At 49.9% G+C, this 17,400-nt stretch overlaps 1 protein-coding gene and 1 non-coding gene across 6 annotated transcripts in view; both read right to left on the reverse strand.

The window, feature by feature from the left end:
* FBXO31 (F-box protein 31) overlaps window positions 1-17,367 on the reverse strand; it is a 65,682-nt gene extending 48,315 nt beyond the window's left edge. For 2 of the 5 annotated variants that reach the window (XM_002826727.6, XM_009251027.4), the window contains exon 1: window positions 5,867-6,266. In XM_002826727.6, the coding sequence (XP_002826773.2) occupies window positions 5,867-6,218 (352 nt within the window). In that variant the 5' untranslated portion in view covers window positions 6,219-6,266. Of the gene's footprint in view, window positions 1-5,866; window positions 6,267-14,951; window positions 15,066-16,823; window positions 17,033-17,311 lie in introns of those variants that run through there. The other 3 variants (XM_054534274.1, XM_054534273.2, XM_054534275.1) reach the window with 3 other exon arrangements.
* TRNAM-CAU (transfer RNA methionine (anticodon CAU)) lies at window positions 6,497-6,569 on the reverse strand. Its single transcript has one exon. It is a non-coding gene; the product is annotated as a tRNA-Met (tRNA).
* Window positions 17,368-17,400: the final 33 nt, after the last annotated feature.

The following is a 17,400-nucleotide window of genomic DNA, read 5'->3' on the forward strand; positions in this document are numbered from 1 at the left end:
GCCTGTAATCCCAGTACTTTAGGAGGCCAAGGCGGGCGAATCACTTGAGGCCAGGAGTTCAAGACCAGTGGGGGCAACACAGTGAGACCCCATCTCTACAAAATAACGCAAAAAAATTAGCTGGGTGTGGTGGTGCACGCCTGTACTCCCAGCTTCTTGGGAGACTGAGGTGGGAGGATCACTTCAGCCTGGGAGGTGGAGGCTGTAGTGAGCCGTGACTGCACCACTACACTCTAGCCTGGGTGACAGAAAGAGACCCAGTCTCAAAAAGAAAAGAAAAAACATGTATATATAAAAAAACAGAAATCTAGGCCAGGCACAGTGGCTCACACCTGTAATCCTAGCACTTTGGGAGCCCGAGGCAGGCAGATCACCTGAGGTTGGGAGTTTGAGACCAGCCTGACCAACATGGAGAAACCCCATCTCTACTAAAAATACAAAAAATTAGCCAAGCATGGTGGCGCACACCTGTAATCCCAGTTATTCAGGAGGCTGAGGCAGGAGAATTGCTTGAACCCGGGAGGCAGAGGTTGCAGTGAGCCAAGATAGTGCCATTGCACTCCAGCCTGGGCAACAAGAGCAAAACTCCATCTCAAAAAAAAAAAAAAACAAACAAAACCAGAAATCTATCCAGATTACATAAATAAAATCCACAAATCAAAGAAAGGAAAAAAGGAGCAAAAATGAAAGATAAATAAAATAAATCCAAATGATCAATAAATACATTTTTTAAATGTGCACCCTCACTAGTTACCAGGCAAATGCAAAATAAAATGGCGCAAAATAAAATGGCACAAAATAAAAATGCAAAATAAATGGTGAATAAAATTCACCCAAATTGGCATCGATTTTTAAAGAGGAATCATTAAAATTAGAGAGAATTTAGCAGAATTAGAGAATTCACTGGATTAAATGAGAAACTTAAAAGTGCTGGCAGCTACTGTGCAATACTGCATCCGGGCAGTTAAGTTTCTCCTTCTGTAACTTGCCCATCCATGGCCTGGTGACAGGTGTACAAAGGGAAATCACTCTGGGAACCATCTAGCAAAACTGCTTATCTCACCCCTGCCTACCCCAGCAACACCACTCCTGGATATAATCCTCAGAGAAATGTTCAAATACATACACATCCTGGCTGGGCGTGGTGGCTCACGCCTGTAATCCCAGCACTTTGGGAGGCAGAGGTGGGTGGATCACGAGGTCAGGAGATCAAGACCATCCTGGCTAACACGGTGAAACCCCCGTCTCTACTAAAAAGAGAAAAAAATTAGCCGGGCATGGTGGCGGGCGCCTGTAGTCCCAGCTACTCGGGAGGCAGAGGCAGGAGAATGGCGTGAACCCAGGAGGCGGAGCTTGCAGTGAGCGGAGATGGCGCCACTGCACTCCAGCCAGGGCGACACAGCGAGACTCCGTCTCAAAAAAAAAAAAAAAAATATATATATATATATATATACACACATATATATATATATCCAAAGACATGAGAGTTCACTGCCACACTGCACCTAGTGAAAAAATAAAAATAAGCAAAAGAACTCTGTGATCACTCAGAGTTATGAACCATCACATACCTTTTTGTTTTGTTTTGTTTTTTTGAGACGGAGTCTCACTCTTGTAGCCCAGGCTGGAGGGCAATGGCATGATCTTGGCTCACTGCAACCTCCACCTCCCGGGTTCAAGCAATTCTCTGTAGGACAGATCAGTCAGAGTGGTGGGAAAAACTATAGGGAAAGGATGCAAACCTTCTGAAAGGCGGGAAGGTTCTGCAGAGCCCCGGGGGAGAATAGCTGAAGGCAGCTGTTCTATAACCCTGAGGCAGAGGGCATGGGGTAGGTACAAGGAGTGTGGAGGAATTTATCTTAAATAGGCTTGTTTACTTATGTTGACCAGGAACTGACCTTTGATCATCAGCACATGATGTTCCCTGAAAGGGGAACAATAAATGTTAATTACCTGCAGGCTGTGTTTGCCCCAGGTTTTCCGCATTGTGCCTGCACTGAATAAAAGCAAGCAGCTCCAGCTTCTGGGGCTGCTCGCTGGCCACTAGAGCCAGGAAGTCACCTAGCTGCTCTTAACACTGCATACCTGTGTCTGAGTACTCATTTCATCCATCAGCCAGGGTCTGTGGGACAGACCCGGCAATTCTCTTGCCTCAGCCTCCAGAATAGCTGGGATTACAGACGCCCACCACCACGCCCAGCTAATTTTTGAATTTTTAGTAGAGACGGGGTTTCACCATGTTGACCAGGCTGGTCTCCAACTCCTGATCTCGGGTGATCCGCCCGCCTTGGCCTCCCAAAGTGCTGGAATTACAGGCGTGAACCACGGCGCCCGGCTGGCATACCATTTAAAAAGACAGAACTAAAATGTATTAACATGAATAGAACTTAAAAATACAAGTTGGGCCACTGCACTCCAGCCTGGGCGACAGAACGAGACTCCGCTCCAAAAGAAAAAAAAAAAGGCCTGCCGCGGTGGCTCACACCTGTAATCCCAGCACTTTGGGAGGCCGAGGCGGGTGGATCATGAGGTGAAAATATCAAGACCATCCTGGCCAAAACGGTGAAACCCCGTCTCTACTAAAAATACAAAAATTAGCCGGGCATAGTGGCAGGCGCCTGTAGTCCCAGCTACTTGGGAGGCTGAGGCAGGAGAACTGCTTGAACTCAGGAGGCAGAGGCTGTAGTGAGCCAAGAATGCACCACTGAACTCCAGCCTTGTGACAGAGCGAGACTCCGTCTCAAAAAAAAAAAAAAAGACAAACGAACCAAAAGCAAATATGACAAATGATTTAAGTCCTTTATTGGGAATGGCTGGAAATATGCCTGGTTCATCATTTTTGTTTTTCATGGGTTTTCTTTGCGAAAGGGTCTCACTCTGTCACCCGGACTGGAGTGCAGCAGCATGTTCACGGCTCACTGCAGCCTCAACCGTCCCAGGGTCAGGTGATCCTCCCACCTCAGCCTTCCACAGGCACACAGCACCATGACTGGCTAACTTTTGTAATTTTTGTAGAGATGGGGGTTTTATCATGTTGCCGAGGCTGGTCTTGAACTCCTGGGCTCAAGTGATCCGCCAGCCTTGGCCTGCCAAAGTGTGTTTTTAATGTCTCAAAATGAGAATTCTCATGTTAGCAGGTCACCTGGGCGAACAAGATGCTATCATTCTACGTCACGGTGTCTGGCGTCCCGGGACAGCTGCGCTGAGAACCGCAGCAGTGGGAAAGAAAGCATTGAAGGTCCTATATCTGTCCCCAGTTGCTTTCTACATCTCCATCAGGACTTTTCATATTTCTGTTAGTAATCTAAGAATTTATTCTGAGTTGTAATTCCGGTTGTTCTATTCTACGGTATACCTTTGAATTTTTGATTACACAAAAAACATTCTATTATCCCTCTGCTGAGCCATATATACCTTACGGTTTCCCAAACAAACCCTCCAGAGGTCACCACACAGGTCTGGCTGCCTGATGGAGAAACTTCAAAGCACAATGACACATCCGTGGGGAATCTGAGTCTTACAGCTACACAAAGTGCATACCAGAGCAAATGGGTAGACTTCACAGGGAAAGAGAAAGTGGAACTGCCTTTGTCTCAATTTTAAAATGTAAAAAAGAACTTTACTTTCCATGTACATGACAAAAATTTTGTATCACTAATACTCAGTTCTCACAATTTGTAAGACAAAAATAGACACTCTAAGAGAAAAAGACAAAAATAGACATCTTAAGAGAAAAAAAGACCAAAACAAGCCACAAATAGGGAATTCGCAAAAAGGCACAATAAAAATAGTCAAGAATCATCAACACCCCCCAGCTACCATTTAGGGGAGAGGGCTTCACATGCATCACCTCATTCACCCTCCAAGCGCCTCCGGGAGCAGCACTTGCCACTCATGCTCCCAACAGGACTGGGGAAGGTGAAGCAGCTAGTCCAGGATCTCACAGCAGATAAACAGAGCCTGGGCTGGGGCCCAAGTCAGCTGACTCCAAATCTGGGGCCTTGACCATTAAGCAACAAAAATAATTTATGACGAACTCTACTGTCCGGGAGGACTTGGAGAAAGGGTTCTTCTCATGCAGACCTCCTTGGGGTGCAAACTCAAAGAGCCCGACAATAGATTGCAAAAGTTTCATCAACATGCAGTCCTGAAAATCCAGAATCCCACTTGAGGCAGTGCACCCTACCAGCCAGCGCGGGGGCTCAAGCCTGTAATCCCAACACTTTGGGAGGCCGAAGCGGGCGAATCACAAGGTCAGGAGTTCGAGACCATCCTGGCCAACACAGTGAAACCCCCGTCTCTACTAAAAATACAAAAATTAGCCGGGCATAGTGGCACGCACCTGTAGTCACAGCTACCCGGAGGCTGAGGCGGGAGAATCACTTGAACCTGGGAGGGGGAGGTTGCAGTGAGCCAAGACGGCGCCACTGCACTCCACAGCCTGGGTGACAGAGAGAGACTCCGTCGCAAAAAAAAAAAAAAAAAAAAAAGAAGGAAGGGCACCCCACCAAGACAATCTCAGAAGTTCCCAAGGAGACATGTCAATCTCCTAAATTTCTATAAAATGCACAAAGCAGTCTTCAAAGCACTGTTTATGCATGGAAAAAAATACAGACTTCAAAGCTTATCAGTGAGGGACGAGTCTGTGCTATATGCAGGCAGTGAAATACTATGCAGCGTTGTTTATACTACACTGTCTCTAAGAGAATATATACGGCATTATATCCTTTAGGGAAGAAGGCACACATCACTCTGAGAGGTTTTTTAAAATGTTAAGAGTGGTTTATCTTTGACTGCTGGGATCTCTGATGGTATTTACTTTGTTCCTTTTGCTGTTCTGCATCGTTTGAATGTTTTCTAACCTGTCCTTTTTACCTAAATATGAGCTGCTTCAACATCAAAGAGCTGTCAACCTTTAAACAGAGAGAGCCTTGAACTCCAGATTAAGTAAACATCTCCTCCTGCGATCTGTTACATCCAATATTGCTGAAGGCAAAAGTCCAGCCCGCACCGCTGTGATCTATCCGTCTCTATACGCCCCCACCATCAGGAGCCCCCGACACTGGGCTTCCTCTGCTCCTCTAATTTTTTTGTTGCTGTTGTTTGAGACGGAGTCGCACTCTGTCGCCTAGACTGGAGTGCAATGGCCCGGATCTTGGCTCAATGCAACCTCCGCCTCCCGGGTTCAAGCCATTCTTCTGCCTCATCCTCCCGAGTAGCTGGGATTACACGCGCCCGCTACCACGCCCGGCTAATTTTTGTATTTTTTTTTAAGCAGAGACGGGGTTTTACCATTTTCGCCAGGCTGGTCTCGAACTCCTGACCTCAGGTGACCCGCCTGCCTCGGCCTCCCAAAGTGCTGAGATTACAGGCGTGAAACCGCGCCCGGCCTGCTCCCGATTTCTTCAAGTTCACCTCGTCTCGCTGGTCGGGGCCAGCGAGGCACCCTCGGCTCGCCTCCAAGGCAGGGGCATAGGAGGCGGCCCCCAGGCGTCAGCTTAGGCCCGGCGCAGACCTCGGGGGACCCCAGCCCCAGCTCTCAGCACGGCCTCGGCCGCCTGGTGTCCCGTGCCCCGCGTCAGGGCCTCTTCGATACCTCCCTGACTCCCTCAATCCCTCCCTAGCCCCGTCTGCCTCTCCCTGGACCCCTCGGACCCTCCCTAAACCCCTCAAATACCTCCCTGGCCCCCTCAACGTGGTGGCACCGCGGCCGCTCCCCACCCACACCCGAAACTCCACATCGCCGGGCCCCGCGCCCATCTGGTGGCCCCGAGCCGGGGCCACCGCCCCCGCCACTCCCAGGACCGAGGCCTCCACCCGGCCGGGACCCCCGCCCCTCCCGGCCCCGCCGCCCCCGCGCGCTCACCCTCGCGGCAACGCCTCCTCCAGATGGTGTCGGTGTGGAGGATGCGCCGGAACTTCGTGCAGACCTGGGCCAAGCTGGGTAGGTCGGTGCCCGGCAGCGACGCGAAGATCTCCACCAGCAGCTCGGGCGGCAGCTCCAGCAGCGAGCAGCGCGGGGGCGGCGGCGAGGGGCCCGCGCACAAGCCGCCCCCCACCCCGGCCAGCACCGCAGCGCTAGCCTCGATGCGCTCCTCCTCCGGGTCTGTGTCCGGCTCGCTGTCGGCCGCCGCCGTCTCGGCCGGGCCCCGGCGCTGCTGGCGGCGCCGGCATCCGCGCGACGGGCCCACGCCGCAGAGGCGAGCGCACACCGCCATGCCGCCCAGTGACGGCCACTGCCGCCGCCTGTGCGCACGCTCCAGCGCGGCCCCGCCCCGCCAGCGCCGAGCCACGCCCCCGCCGCAGAACCCGCCACGCCCCCTGGAGAGCCCAGCCCCGCCCCTACCTGGAGCTCCGCCCTGGCCGCGCCACCCCCTCCCCGCGGGGCGGTGACCTCCGAGACCCCGCCCGGCTGCCATCCCCTCCGGCGTGAGGGCGCCGCCCGTGGCGAGCACGGGAAAAGAAAGTGGTGATGCCGAGTGCAAAAACGTCAAGCTGCCCCGTGTGAGGCTCGAACTCACGACCTTCAGATTATGAGACTGACGCGCTGCCTACTGCGCTAACGAGGCTGCTCGACGACCGCTTCGCGCCGCGGCTTTTGTGGAGACAGGGGTCGCCCCTCGCGCCCGTGCGCCCCGCTTCCGGCGCCCGAAACTGTGCCGCGCCAGCCGGTGAGTAAGATGATGCGCCTTACAGCCTCCAAATACAGAGACAGCAGCCAGAACCCCAAAGGGCGCCTAGAAACCCTTTTGACCATCGAAACAACGGGCGTTCCATCGTCTCCGCCTTATGGTAACCAAAAGGCCCGCGCTGCGGGGCTCTGCAGGGACCTTCGGGGGTCCGGAGCTCCCTGCGGAAGCCCCGGGGAGGGCTTGGAGGGGCGGTGGCCGGCGCGGCCCAAGAGGTCCGGGGATGCGCGCCCGGTCTGGAAAGGGAAGCCCTGCCATGCGGCGCCGCCCAAACGGCGCCAGTTCCTGCAGCTGCTGGGAGCCGCGCACGCCTGCTCCAGCTCGGCTCCGCCGAGGCCGCGGAGCAGGGTCGTCTTCCAGGTCCGCGGGTGGTGACCGCGAAGGCGTCCTCTCACCAGAGCAGCCGCGCAGGTCGCCGTGGGCTCGCCTCGGACCTCATCTCTTGGAGGCCCAGGCGGAAGTATCAGTCGAGGCCGGGAGCTCGAGACCGGCCTGGGCAACATAGCGAGACCCTGTCTACAAAACAAAATTTTAAAATGAGAGGCTGAGACGGGAGGATCGCTTGATCCCAGGAGGCCGAGGCTGCAGTGACCCGTGATGGCGCCACTGCACTTCAGCCTGGGCAACACAGCGTGACCCTGTCTCCAAAACAAACAAAAAACAAAAATAGCCACAAATGGCTGGGCGCGGTGGCTCACTTCTGTAATCTCAGCACTTTGGGAGGCGGAGAAGGGTGGATCACCTGAGGTCAGGAGTTTGAGACCCGCCTGACCAACATGGTGAAACCCTGTCTCTTAAAACAAACAAACAAACCACACAGGCCAGGCGCAGTGGCTCACGCCTGTAATTCTAGCACTTTGGGAGGCCGAGGCAGGTAGATCGGTTAAGCCCAGGAGTTGGAGACCAGCCTAACCACATAGTGAGACGCCCCCATCTCTACAAATAATTTAAAAAATTAGCTGTGCGTGGTGGTGCCTACTCGGGAGGCTGAGTCGGGAGAATCGCTTGAGCCCAGGAGTTGGTGGCTCCAGTGAGCTGTGATCACACCACTGCACACCAGCCTGGACAACACAGCAAGACCCTGTCTCAAAAAAATTCTCCACCAAGGCCGGGCGCGGTGGCTCATGCCTGTAATCCCAGCACTTTGGGAGGCCGAGGAGAGCGGATCACGAGGTCAGGAGATCGAGACCATCCTGGCTAACACGGTGAAGCCCCATCTCTACTAAAAAAAAATACAAAAAATTAGCCGGGTGTGGTGGCGGGAGCCTGTATGTAGTCCCAGCTACTCGGGAGGCTGAGGCAGGAGAATGGCGTGAACGTGGGAGGCGGAGCTTGCAGTGAGCCGAGATCGCGCCATTGCACCTCAACCTGGGCGACAGAGCGAGACTCCGTCTCAAAAAAAAAAAAAGCCCCACCAAAACCAAAAAATAATAAAAAAAAAAAATCTATACAGATGCGCCTATGTCCAAACCTTGAGCATCTCAGGCCCACACTATTGAAAAACAGTACCTGATTACTCGTTTTTCCTTGTTTTTCAGTCCATCCCCCAGTTGTCAGAATGCTCCTCCTTCCAGCGACCATAATAAACTAAAAGCAAACTCCTTTCACAAGGTTGACCCACTTATTCACAGTGTATGTCATGGCCTGCTGGTCTCGAACTCCTGACCTCAGGTGATCCGCCCGCCTATGGCCTCCCCAAGTGCTGGGATTACAGGTATGAGCCATGAGCCAGCACACCTAGCCTAGTTGGAACTATTATACTATTAATAGTTATAGCCACAGACACAGCATAGTGCTTGGTACATAGTAGTTGCACAATTTATCATTGTTGGATGAATCAGTGACCACCACGAACATCTATTCAGTGCATATATTGTGTATATACATGTGCCAGGTGACTTTACCAGTATTATTTACTGCTACCAATTTTTTTTTTTTTTTTTTTTGAGAGGGAGTCTCGCTCTGTTGCCAGGCTGGAGTGCAGTGGTGCAATCTTGACTCACTGCAACCTTCAACTCCCAGGTTCAAGCGATTCTCCTGCTTCAGCCTCCCAAGTAGCTGGGACTACAGGCGCTCGCCACCACGCCCGGCTAATTTTTTGTATTTTTAGTAGAGACGGGGTTTCACCCTGTTAGCCAAGATGGTCTCGATCTCCTGACCTCGTGATCTGCCCGCCTCGGCCTCCCAAAGTGCTAGGATTACAGGCGTGAGCCACCGCGCCCAGCCTGCCTTTTTTTTTTTTTTTTGATACAGGGTCTTGCTTTGTCACCCGGGCTGGAGTACAGTGGTACAATATTAAGGAAGGAGACCACTACTCCTGCTGCCCTCCTCCCCCCACCTTGCCTAGTTCACAAGGCAAGAGGAGAGAAAAAGCAAAAAGTTGGAAAAAAACAAAAGTAAGATAAATAGCCAGACAGCCTTGGCACCACCACCCGGCCCTAGGAGTTAAAAAAAGTAATAATAATAACATCAATCCCTGACCTAAACTACTTGTGTTATCTGTAAATTCGAGACACTGTATGAAAAAAAGCATTGTGAAACTTTTTATTCTGTTAGCTGATGCATGTAACCCCCAGTCACATTTCCCACGCTTGCTTGATGTATCAAGACCCTTTCACGTGGACCCCTTAAAGTTGTAACCCTTTAAAAAGGCCAAGAACTTCTTTTTCAGGGAGCTCGGCTCTTAAGACGCCAGTCTGCCGACGCACCCAGCCAAATAAAAACCTCTTCCTTCTTTAATCCGGTGTCTGAGGAGTTTTGTCTGCAGCTTGTCCTGCTACAATATCAGCTTACTGCAGCCTTGACCTCCCGGGCTCAGGTGATCCTCCCACCTCAGCCTCCTGAGCTAGGACTACAAGCAAGCACCATCAAGGCTGATTTTTGTTTGTTTGTTTGTTTTTGTAGAGATGGGGTTTCGCCATGTTGCCCAGGCTGGTCTGGAACTCCTGGACTCAAGTGATCCACCCACCTCCTGCCTCCCAAAGTGTTCAGATTACAGGTGTGCACCACCACACCTCACTACTTTTTGTATTTTTTAGAAGAGACGGGGATGTAGAGACAAGGTTTCACCATGTTGGCCAGGCTAGTCTCTAACTCCTGACTTCAAGTGATCAGCCCGGGTCAGCCTCCCAGAGTGCTAGGATTACAGGCACGTGCCACCACACCTGGCTTCATTCTTAATTATACAAATAATATATAAATATTTCCTCACTGTTAAGATAAACACTACAGGTAAAACAAAAGTTTTTGTGAATCACCGTTCAATCCCCTCACATCCTTCAGGATAATCACTGTTAGCAATTTGGAATATTCTCTTGCTCAACATAAGCTCCAAATATATCTACAGAAATATATATATGTATGTCTTTTTAAAAAGTAGGCTGAGCACGGTGGCTTACGCGTATAATCCCAGCGCTTCGGGAGGCCGAGGTGGGTGGATCACCTGAGGTCAGGAGTTGGAGACTAGCCTGGCCAACACGGTGAAAACCCATCTCTACTAAAAATACAAAAATTAGCCGGACGTGATGGTGTGTGCCTGTAATCCCAGCTACTCACGAGGCTGAGGCAGGTGAATTGCTTGAACTCAGGAGGTGGAGGCTGCAGTGAGCTGAAATCGTGCCACTGCACTCCAGCCTGGATGATAGAGGGAGACTCCATCTCAAAAAAAAAAAAAAATGGCCAGGCGCGGTGGCTCACGCCTGTAATCCCAGCACTTTGGGAGGCCGAGGCGGGTGGATCACGAGGTCAGGAGATCAAGACCATCCTGGCTAACACGGTGAAACCCCGTCTCTACTAAAAATACAAAAAATTAGCCAGGCATGGTGGCAGGTGCCTGTACTCCCAGCTACCCGGGAGGCTGAGGCAGGAGAATGGTGTGAACCCGGGAGGCAGAGCTTGCAGTGAGCCGAGATCGTGCCACTGCACTCCAGCCTGGGCAACAGAGCAAGACACTGTCTCCAAAAAAAAAAAAAAAATAGTTTCAACTAATAACATCCTGCTATCTACCAGGGAGATCAGCCATTAAACAAGTAACCACATAGATAAATACATAAATTATAAATTGTAATGTTCTAACAATAAGTAAAACTAACAAGACCTTATAACAGAAACCAGACTTTGGATGATCAAAGGTTCTTTGAGGAAATGACATTTATAAATCAAAGAAAAATTTGGAGTTAGCCAGGAGGAGAACACTTGATGGGAGAATGTTCTAGAAAAAAAGGATAGCGGCCAGGCCTGCTGGCTCACACCTGTAATCCCAGAACTTTGGGAGGCCAAGGTGGGCAGATCACCTGAGGTTGGGAGTTCAAGATCAGCCTGGCCAACATGGTGAAACCTTGTCTCTACTGAAAAAATACAAAAATTAGCCGGGCGTGGTGGCGGGCGCCTGTAATCCCAGCTACTCAGGAGGCTGAGGCAGGAGAATTGCTTGAACCCGGGAGGCGGAGGTTGCAGTGAGCCGAGATTGAGCCACTGCACTCCAGCCTAGGCGACAGAGCAAGACTCTTTCTCAAAAAAAAAAAAAAAGAAAGAAAAGAAAAAAAGGACAGCTGGTTGTCCTGGCTCATGTAGTAGGCGAGGCCAGGAAGGGAGTTTTCAAGGCAATGGCATAGACAATGGTGAGAAGGAGCATCACTTGCCGGAGATCAGGGACTCAGGAGGCCTGAGGGAAACAGGAGGCTGGTTCAGTCCAGGGTGTGGTCTGAGCAGAAGCTGAAAATATAGGATGGAAATTAAAAATGACAAGAAAAAGAGATAAAATATAGGTTGGAGTTAGAATGTGAACTCGTGGAAGACCAGATAAAGCCCTCGCAAATTCGGGAATGACACAGTGATGAAAGTGGTGTTTTGGGAAGCCAACTCAGGCTTCAGTGAGCAGCGTGGTATGCAAATGAATTGTATGCAGGACGATTTTATGTGGTACAGAAACATTTTTTATTTATTTATTTATTTATTTTGAGACAGAGTCTCGCTCTGTCACCCAGGCTGGAGTGCAGTGGCACAATCTCAGCTCACTGCAGCCCCCGCCTCCTGGGTTCAAGCTATTGTCCTGCCTCAGCCTCCCCAAGTAGCTGGGATTACAGGCGAGTGCCACCACACTTGGCTAATTTTTGTATTTTTAATAGAGATGGGTTTTTGCCATGTTGGCCAGGCTGGTCTTGAATTCCTGACCTGAGGCGATCCACCCACCTCGGCATCCCAAAGTGCTAGGATTACAGGCATAAGCCACTGCACCCGGCCTTTATTCTGGTTTAGTATTTGAGACATGTAACTAGTACATCAAATTTATGATTGCAGGGTCATTACTGCAATGGCAAATCTATTTTAATAGACCTTAAATAAAAAATGAGCTGTTTGAAAGAAAATGGTAACCATAGAAGATGGTTGGTGATATATGAATAACCAAGGATGAAAAGCACAGGATTAAAGGGACAAAAGACAGACAGCAAGAATAATGGAAGGCCCTGTACCCAAAGTTGTGGAAGGATGGAATTAGCACTGACCATTTCGAATAGAAAGAAAAGGCTGGGAGTGGTGGCTCACACCCAGAATCCCAACACTTTGGGAGGCTGAGCAGGGAAGATTGCTTGAGCCCAGGAGACTAGCTTGGGCAACAAAGTGAAACCCCATCTCTGCAAAAATAATAATAATAGAAAGAAAAGAATGACCGTGAAAGCGTCAGCAATACCTGTTGGTGGGAAGGAACCCAAGTGGAAAGACAGTGCCAGCAGAAAACTACTACACATTGAATCCTGACAGCTGAATATGTCCTTGGAACATGTTTACATTCCTTTATGTAGAAATGTATCCTTTAAAGAATAAGGAGGGTGCGTGCATTCTAAAATGAGGAAGAACTAGATAGAAGAGATCATTTGTTTTAACACTATGATGCTTTACAATAATGACCTCTTTGTTAGTGAGTACTGATAACATCTAAGGAACTAAGTCGAATATAGGGCTGGGCATTTTCCAATTGGTTGCCTCAAAGGTCACAAATAGTATTTCTTGGACTGAGGAAAACCACCTTAACTGGGCTGGGCACGGTGGCTCACACCTGTAATCCCAGCACTTTGGGAGGCCCAGGCGGGTGGATCATGAGGTCAGAAGACCGAGACCATCCTGGCTAACACGGTGAAACCCCGTCTCTAGTAAAAGTACAAAAAATTAGCCGGGCATGGTGGTGGGCGCCTATAGTCCCAGCTACTCAGGAGGCTGAGGCAGGAGAATGGTGTGAACCCGGGAGGCGGAGCTTGTAGTGAGCCGAGATCACACCACATGCACTAGGCAACGGTGCATTCCAGCCTGGGCGACAGAGTGAGACTCCGTCTCAAAAAAAAAAAAAAAAGAAAGCCACGTTAACTGTATCCCAATGAGTTCTCAAAATCCGGATGTGAAAAAATGGGATCTTACCCACTGCTCAAAAGAACTAGTCACACTAACTGGAAAGAAGGGAAAATATTCAAACTTTAAACAAGAGGATTGCAGTTTAAAATAAGCGGGCTGATGGAGCCTCCACAGTTGTACACGTTAACAGTCCCAGAATGGAGCAAAAGCTATAAACACAGCAGTCCTACAGAATTTGTTTAGAATTAAACAAACAGGCAAACAAAAACATGGTGGAACCTCAGCCCGGTCCACCTGGTGTTACACACTCATTTAAGAAACAGCTGCGGGTCACGTGACTGATTTGTCAATGCTTTACCACACGTTCTACTTTGCAGATTCTTGAAGCTGAACAGGCCAAACTTCCCTGGGGAGGGGGACACTCAACATACAGCCTGCTCCGGCTACTTATTCCCTGGATTTTCCAGGGAAGACATTCTGAAGACTGCAGTCTATTCAGTGTCAACCCCTAAATCCTTCTGACCAAATCCTTTCTGAGAATAGCTCCCTGCACTCCTCTTGAGCAATACTTGTTTGTTTACTTGCTCTCAAGAGCAAAGCGATGACACCACGATGGATAGGACACTGGGCCTATAGTGGTGCAGACAACAAAGCCGGTGGCCTCTCTCTTCCAATCAGAAAGAGGAGAGGAGGGAGAGGCCGAGCAGGCCTGAGGCCTAGAGCAAATTCTCCGTGTGACTTGCCGTCCATATTGAGTGTGGCAAAAAATAACCCCGATGCTTTCTGTAGGTCAGGTTAATGTTTTGTGATTCATTTGACACGTTCTTACACACAGCTAGACAGCATGATTTGCAGCCACTTACATCACTCAAGCTGGGCCATCACATTCAATTCTTAGCAGTTACATCATTTCCCCACGGTTATGGTCATTTCATGGTATGAAAAAAGGAATAGGGTGCCACTGCTGAACTTTCAAGAATGAATGATTATTTGGTAGTTTAAAGGCACCATGAAATTCCTAGAGAAAACACTGAGTAAATTAAAATGAAAGATGTGTTCTTGCTTTTCTACTTTACATGGATTATTACAGGGAACATTAACGTTTATATTACACTATGCTTATATTAACTAGCTTAAAATAATTCATGAGTAATATTAATTTACCACTCTGAATATTGTTCACTACATTAAATTTCTACTAAACTGCAGTCTTTTGGGTCACATGAAATGTTTCATAAATACTCAAGCACACTTATGCTTCCAAAAGTTACATGAAGTTGTTTCTTATATTTATTTGTATATGAATGTACATTATTATAATATATATACAATAGATATAATTATATATTATGTAACTAAATGTGTTATTCTTAGACGGGAATGAAACCTATGAGCCATCTTTATACTCCAATCACTTTGGATTCTTTTCTGAGAGCCATGGAAGGATATGTAGCTTTAGATTCAAGTTGGAATTAGAAGTTAGGCGTAGAAGTGTCAGCTTTGCAAATGTGGACTTCAGTCCTATATTTCAAAAACACGCAGAGTAACCCTGGCCCATTACTACACAACTGTCGATGCTACTTCCTCTGGCAATGAACCCAAGGCCTGGAGTAATTTGGTAAAGCTTTATGGATGCCCAAGGGTAGGAAAATATGAGACTCTGCTTCCCCTCCCCCATCTCCATATGCCAGATATCGATTTTTTCCCTTCTTCTTGCATTTGGAACAGTTGTCCAGCAAGAGAAAGAGAAAGCCCATTTCTTACAAAGCAGCAATTCAGCCAAGAAGGCACTCACCAGTCAATACTTAATATCATAAAAATCCAGAAAAGAAAGCAACACAGACTCCACTCTCTTTTAAGACTTCAAAACTGATGCTTTGTTGTTTGGCAGAAGGTAGGTACATAATATGCACTTACCAGATTTTTTTTTCTATTTTCACAGAATACAAACCAACAGACTGTAGACATCTTCTGAACTCTGTCCTAGATCACGTGAAGGCACAGCTTCAGAGGTTAAAAATTTTGGAATCTGGAAACCAGAGAGAATGTTTAAGTACTCTTCTTCATTAATTGTGTGACTATCGGAGATGTCTGAGGTAAAGAACTATGACAAAAAAATCAGGGACAGAAAGTGCCACCTGCACAAATGCACCGTTATTTCACAAAGAGTGGTACAATTGGCTGGGCGCGGTAGCTCGTGCCTGTAATCCCAGCACTTTGGGAGGCCAAGGCGTGTGGATCACCTGAGGTCGGGAGTTCAAACCAGCCTGGCCAACATGGTGAAACCCTGTCTCTACTACAAATACAAAAATTAGCTGGACATGGTGGCAGGCACCTGTAATCCCAGCTACTGGGGAGGCTGAGGCAGCAGAATCACCTGAACCCAGGAGGTGGAGGTTGCAGTGAGCTGAGATCGCGCCACTGCACTCCAGCCTGGGCAACAGTGCAAGGCTCTGTCTCAAAAAACAAATAAATAAATAAATAAAATAAACAGTGGTGGAATAAAGAACTACAACTAACATCATTCTTCTGATGGTGGGAGTAATTAATTATATTATACAAGGATCTATGACAGTACTTGGCTTCTCTAGAAGAAATCCCAACTGTATAAAACCACTTTGAGAAATATATTTTCTGTCTTTTTTTTTTTGAGACGGAGTTTTGCTCTTTCCCCCAGGCTGGAGTGCAGTGGCACGATCTTGGCTCGCTGCAACCTCTGCCTTCCGGTTTCAAGCGATTCTCCTGCCTCAGCCTCCCGAGTAGCTGGGATTACAGGCGCCCGCCACCACACCCGGCTAATTTTTGTATTTTTAGTAGAGATGGGGTTTCGCCATGTTGACCAGGCTGGTCTCGAACTCTTGACCTCGTGATCCTCCTGCCTTGGCCTCCCAAAGTGCTGGAATTACAGGCATGAGTCACCGCACCTGGCGCGAGAAATATATTTTCATACTTTTTTTTTTCTTTTTTGTGGAGGACGGGGTCTTGCTATGTTGCCCAGGCACGTCTCAAACTCCTGGGCTCAAGCGATCCTCCCAGCCTCTGCCTCCCTAAGAGCTGGGTTTACAGCCTTGAGCCACCGCCCCCGGCTATTTTCATATGTTTTGTATGATTCAAGCTCACAGTGTAGAGTGTATTAGCCTAATCCAATTACTTTATCCAATTGGGATAGAAGAAAGACTTTTACAAAGTCAAAAGGAGAAATCCTGGAACTATGGGGCTCTTTCAAAGTATTAGATGTTAAAGAACAAAAACAGCCAAATAGCCGGGAGCAGTGGCTCACGCCTGTAATCCCAACTCTTAAGGAGGCCGAGGCGGGAGGGTCGCTTGAGGCCAGGAGTTCAAGACCAGCCTGGGCAACACGGTGAGATCCCGGCTCTACTCCCAGCTTCTCGGGAGGTTGAGGCAGGAGGATCCCTTCAGCCCAGGAGACCGAGGCCGCCGCGAGCTATGATGGTGCCACTGCATTCCAGGCTGGGCAACAGAGGAAGACCCTGTCTCAAAAAAACCCCGAAGAATCTAGTGCTGTTCCTACAGAGACACGTTGGCCACAGGCTGGGGTGGGCAATAGCAACCAAATATTGCATGGTATTGTTTACGCGCTGCAGCCCATTTGGAGTCCTCAAATATGACTGCCCTTTCACAGATGAGTCCGAGACTCAAAAACTGTCACTAGTATAAGGTTGTCCAGCGAGTTTAGTGGCTGGGAGGCTGAGGGGTAGACAGGGCGGCTAGCGACGTGGGGCAGGCCTGGCGGTCGCCACAGACGACCTAACGGTAGGAAGATCTTACAGCCACCAGGAGCGTTCCGAGCGCCGCGGCGGGGGGACTGGGAGAGGGGACTGCGCCCAGGATGAAGGCTCGGGACAAAAGCAGTTGCGCAGACGCCCCAAGGCCGGGCGTCGAGTGACCGCGGGCGGAGGTCACCAGCGGCCGCTCCCCGGAAGCCACCCACGGACCACGCGCACCCCTGCACGCAGAGGGGGCCAGGGCTCCACGGGCGAGCAGCGACCCTGCCTCCCGGAGAGGGCGCGGCCTGCCCTGCGCGCTTCAGCCCGGGTGGCGGCGTCTCGGGCAGCACCACCAAGTCTCTCTCTGGAGGCGAAGGGATGGTCGGGTTTGCCCCATGTCCCTTCCTCTGACCGCTCCCTCAACAGTGCCCCGGGACACTCCGCCTGTGGCTCAGCCTCCCCCGCCCCGCGCTGCCATCTCCTCAGGGCCGGGCAGCAGGCGCCTGAGCTCCCACACCCCCGGGGTGCGGCCCAGCCCACAACCGTCACCTCAAGGACCTCAGGCGCCCAGCGGTGCTGGGCGGGGCTGGGGCACGACCGAGAGCATGCGCAGAGCGCCGGTTTCGCCCATCGCGCAC

This window comes from Pongo abelii, chromosome 18 (genome assembly GCF_028885655.2).
Source record: "Pongo abelii isolate AG06213 chromosome 18, NHGRI_mPonAbe1-v2.0_pri, whole genome shotgun sequence".
Classification (NCBI taxonomy): Eukaryota; Metazoa; Chordata; class Mammalia; order Primates; family Hominidae; genus Pongo; species Pongo abelii.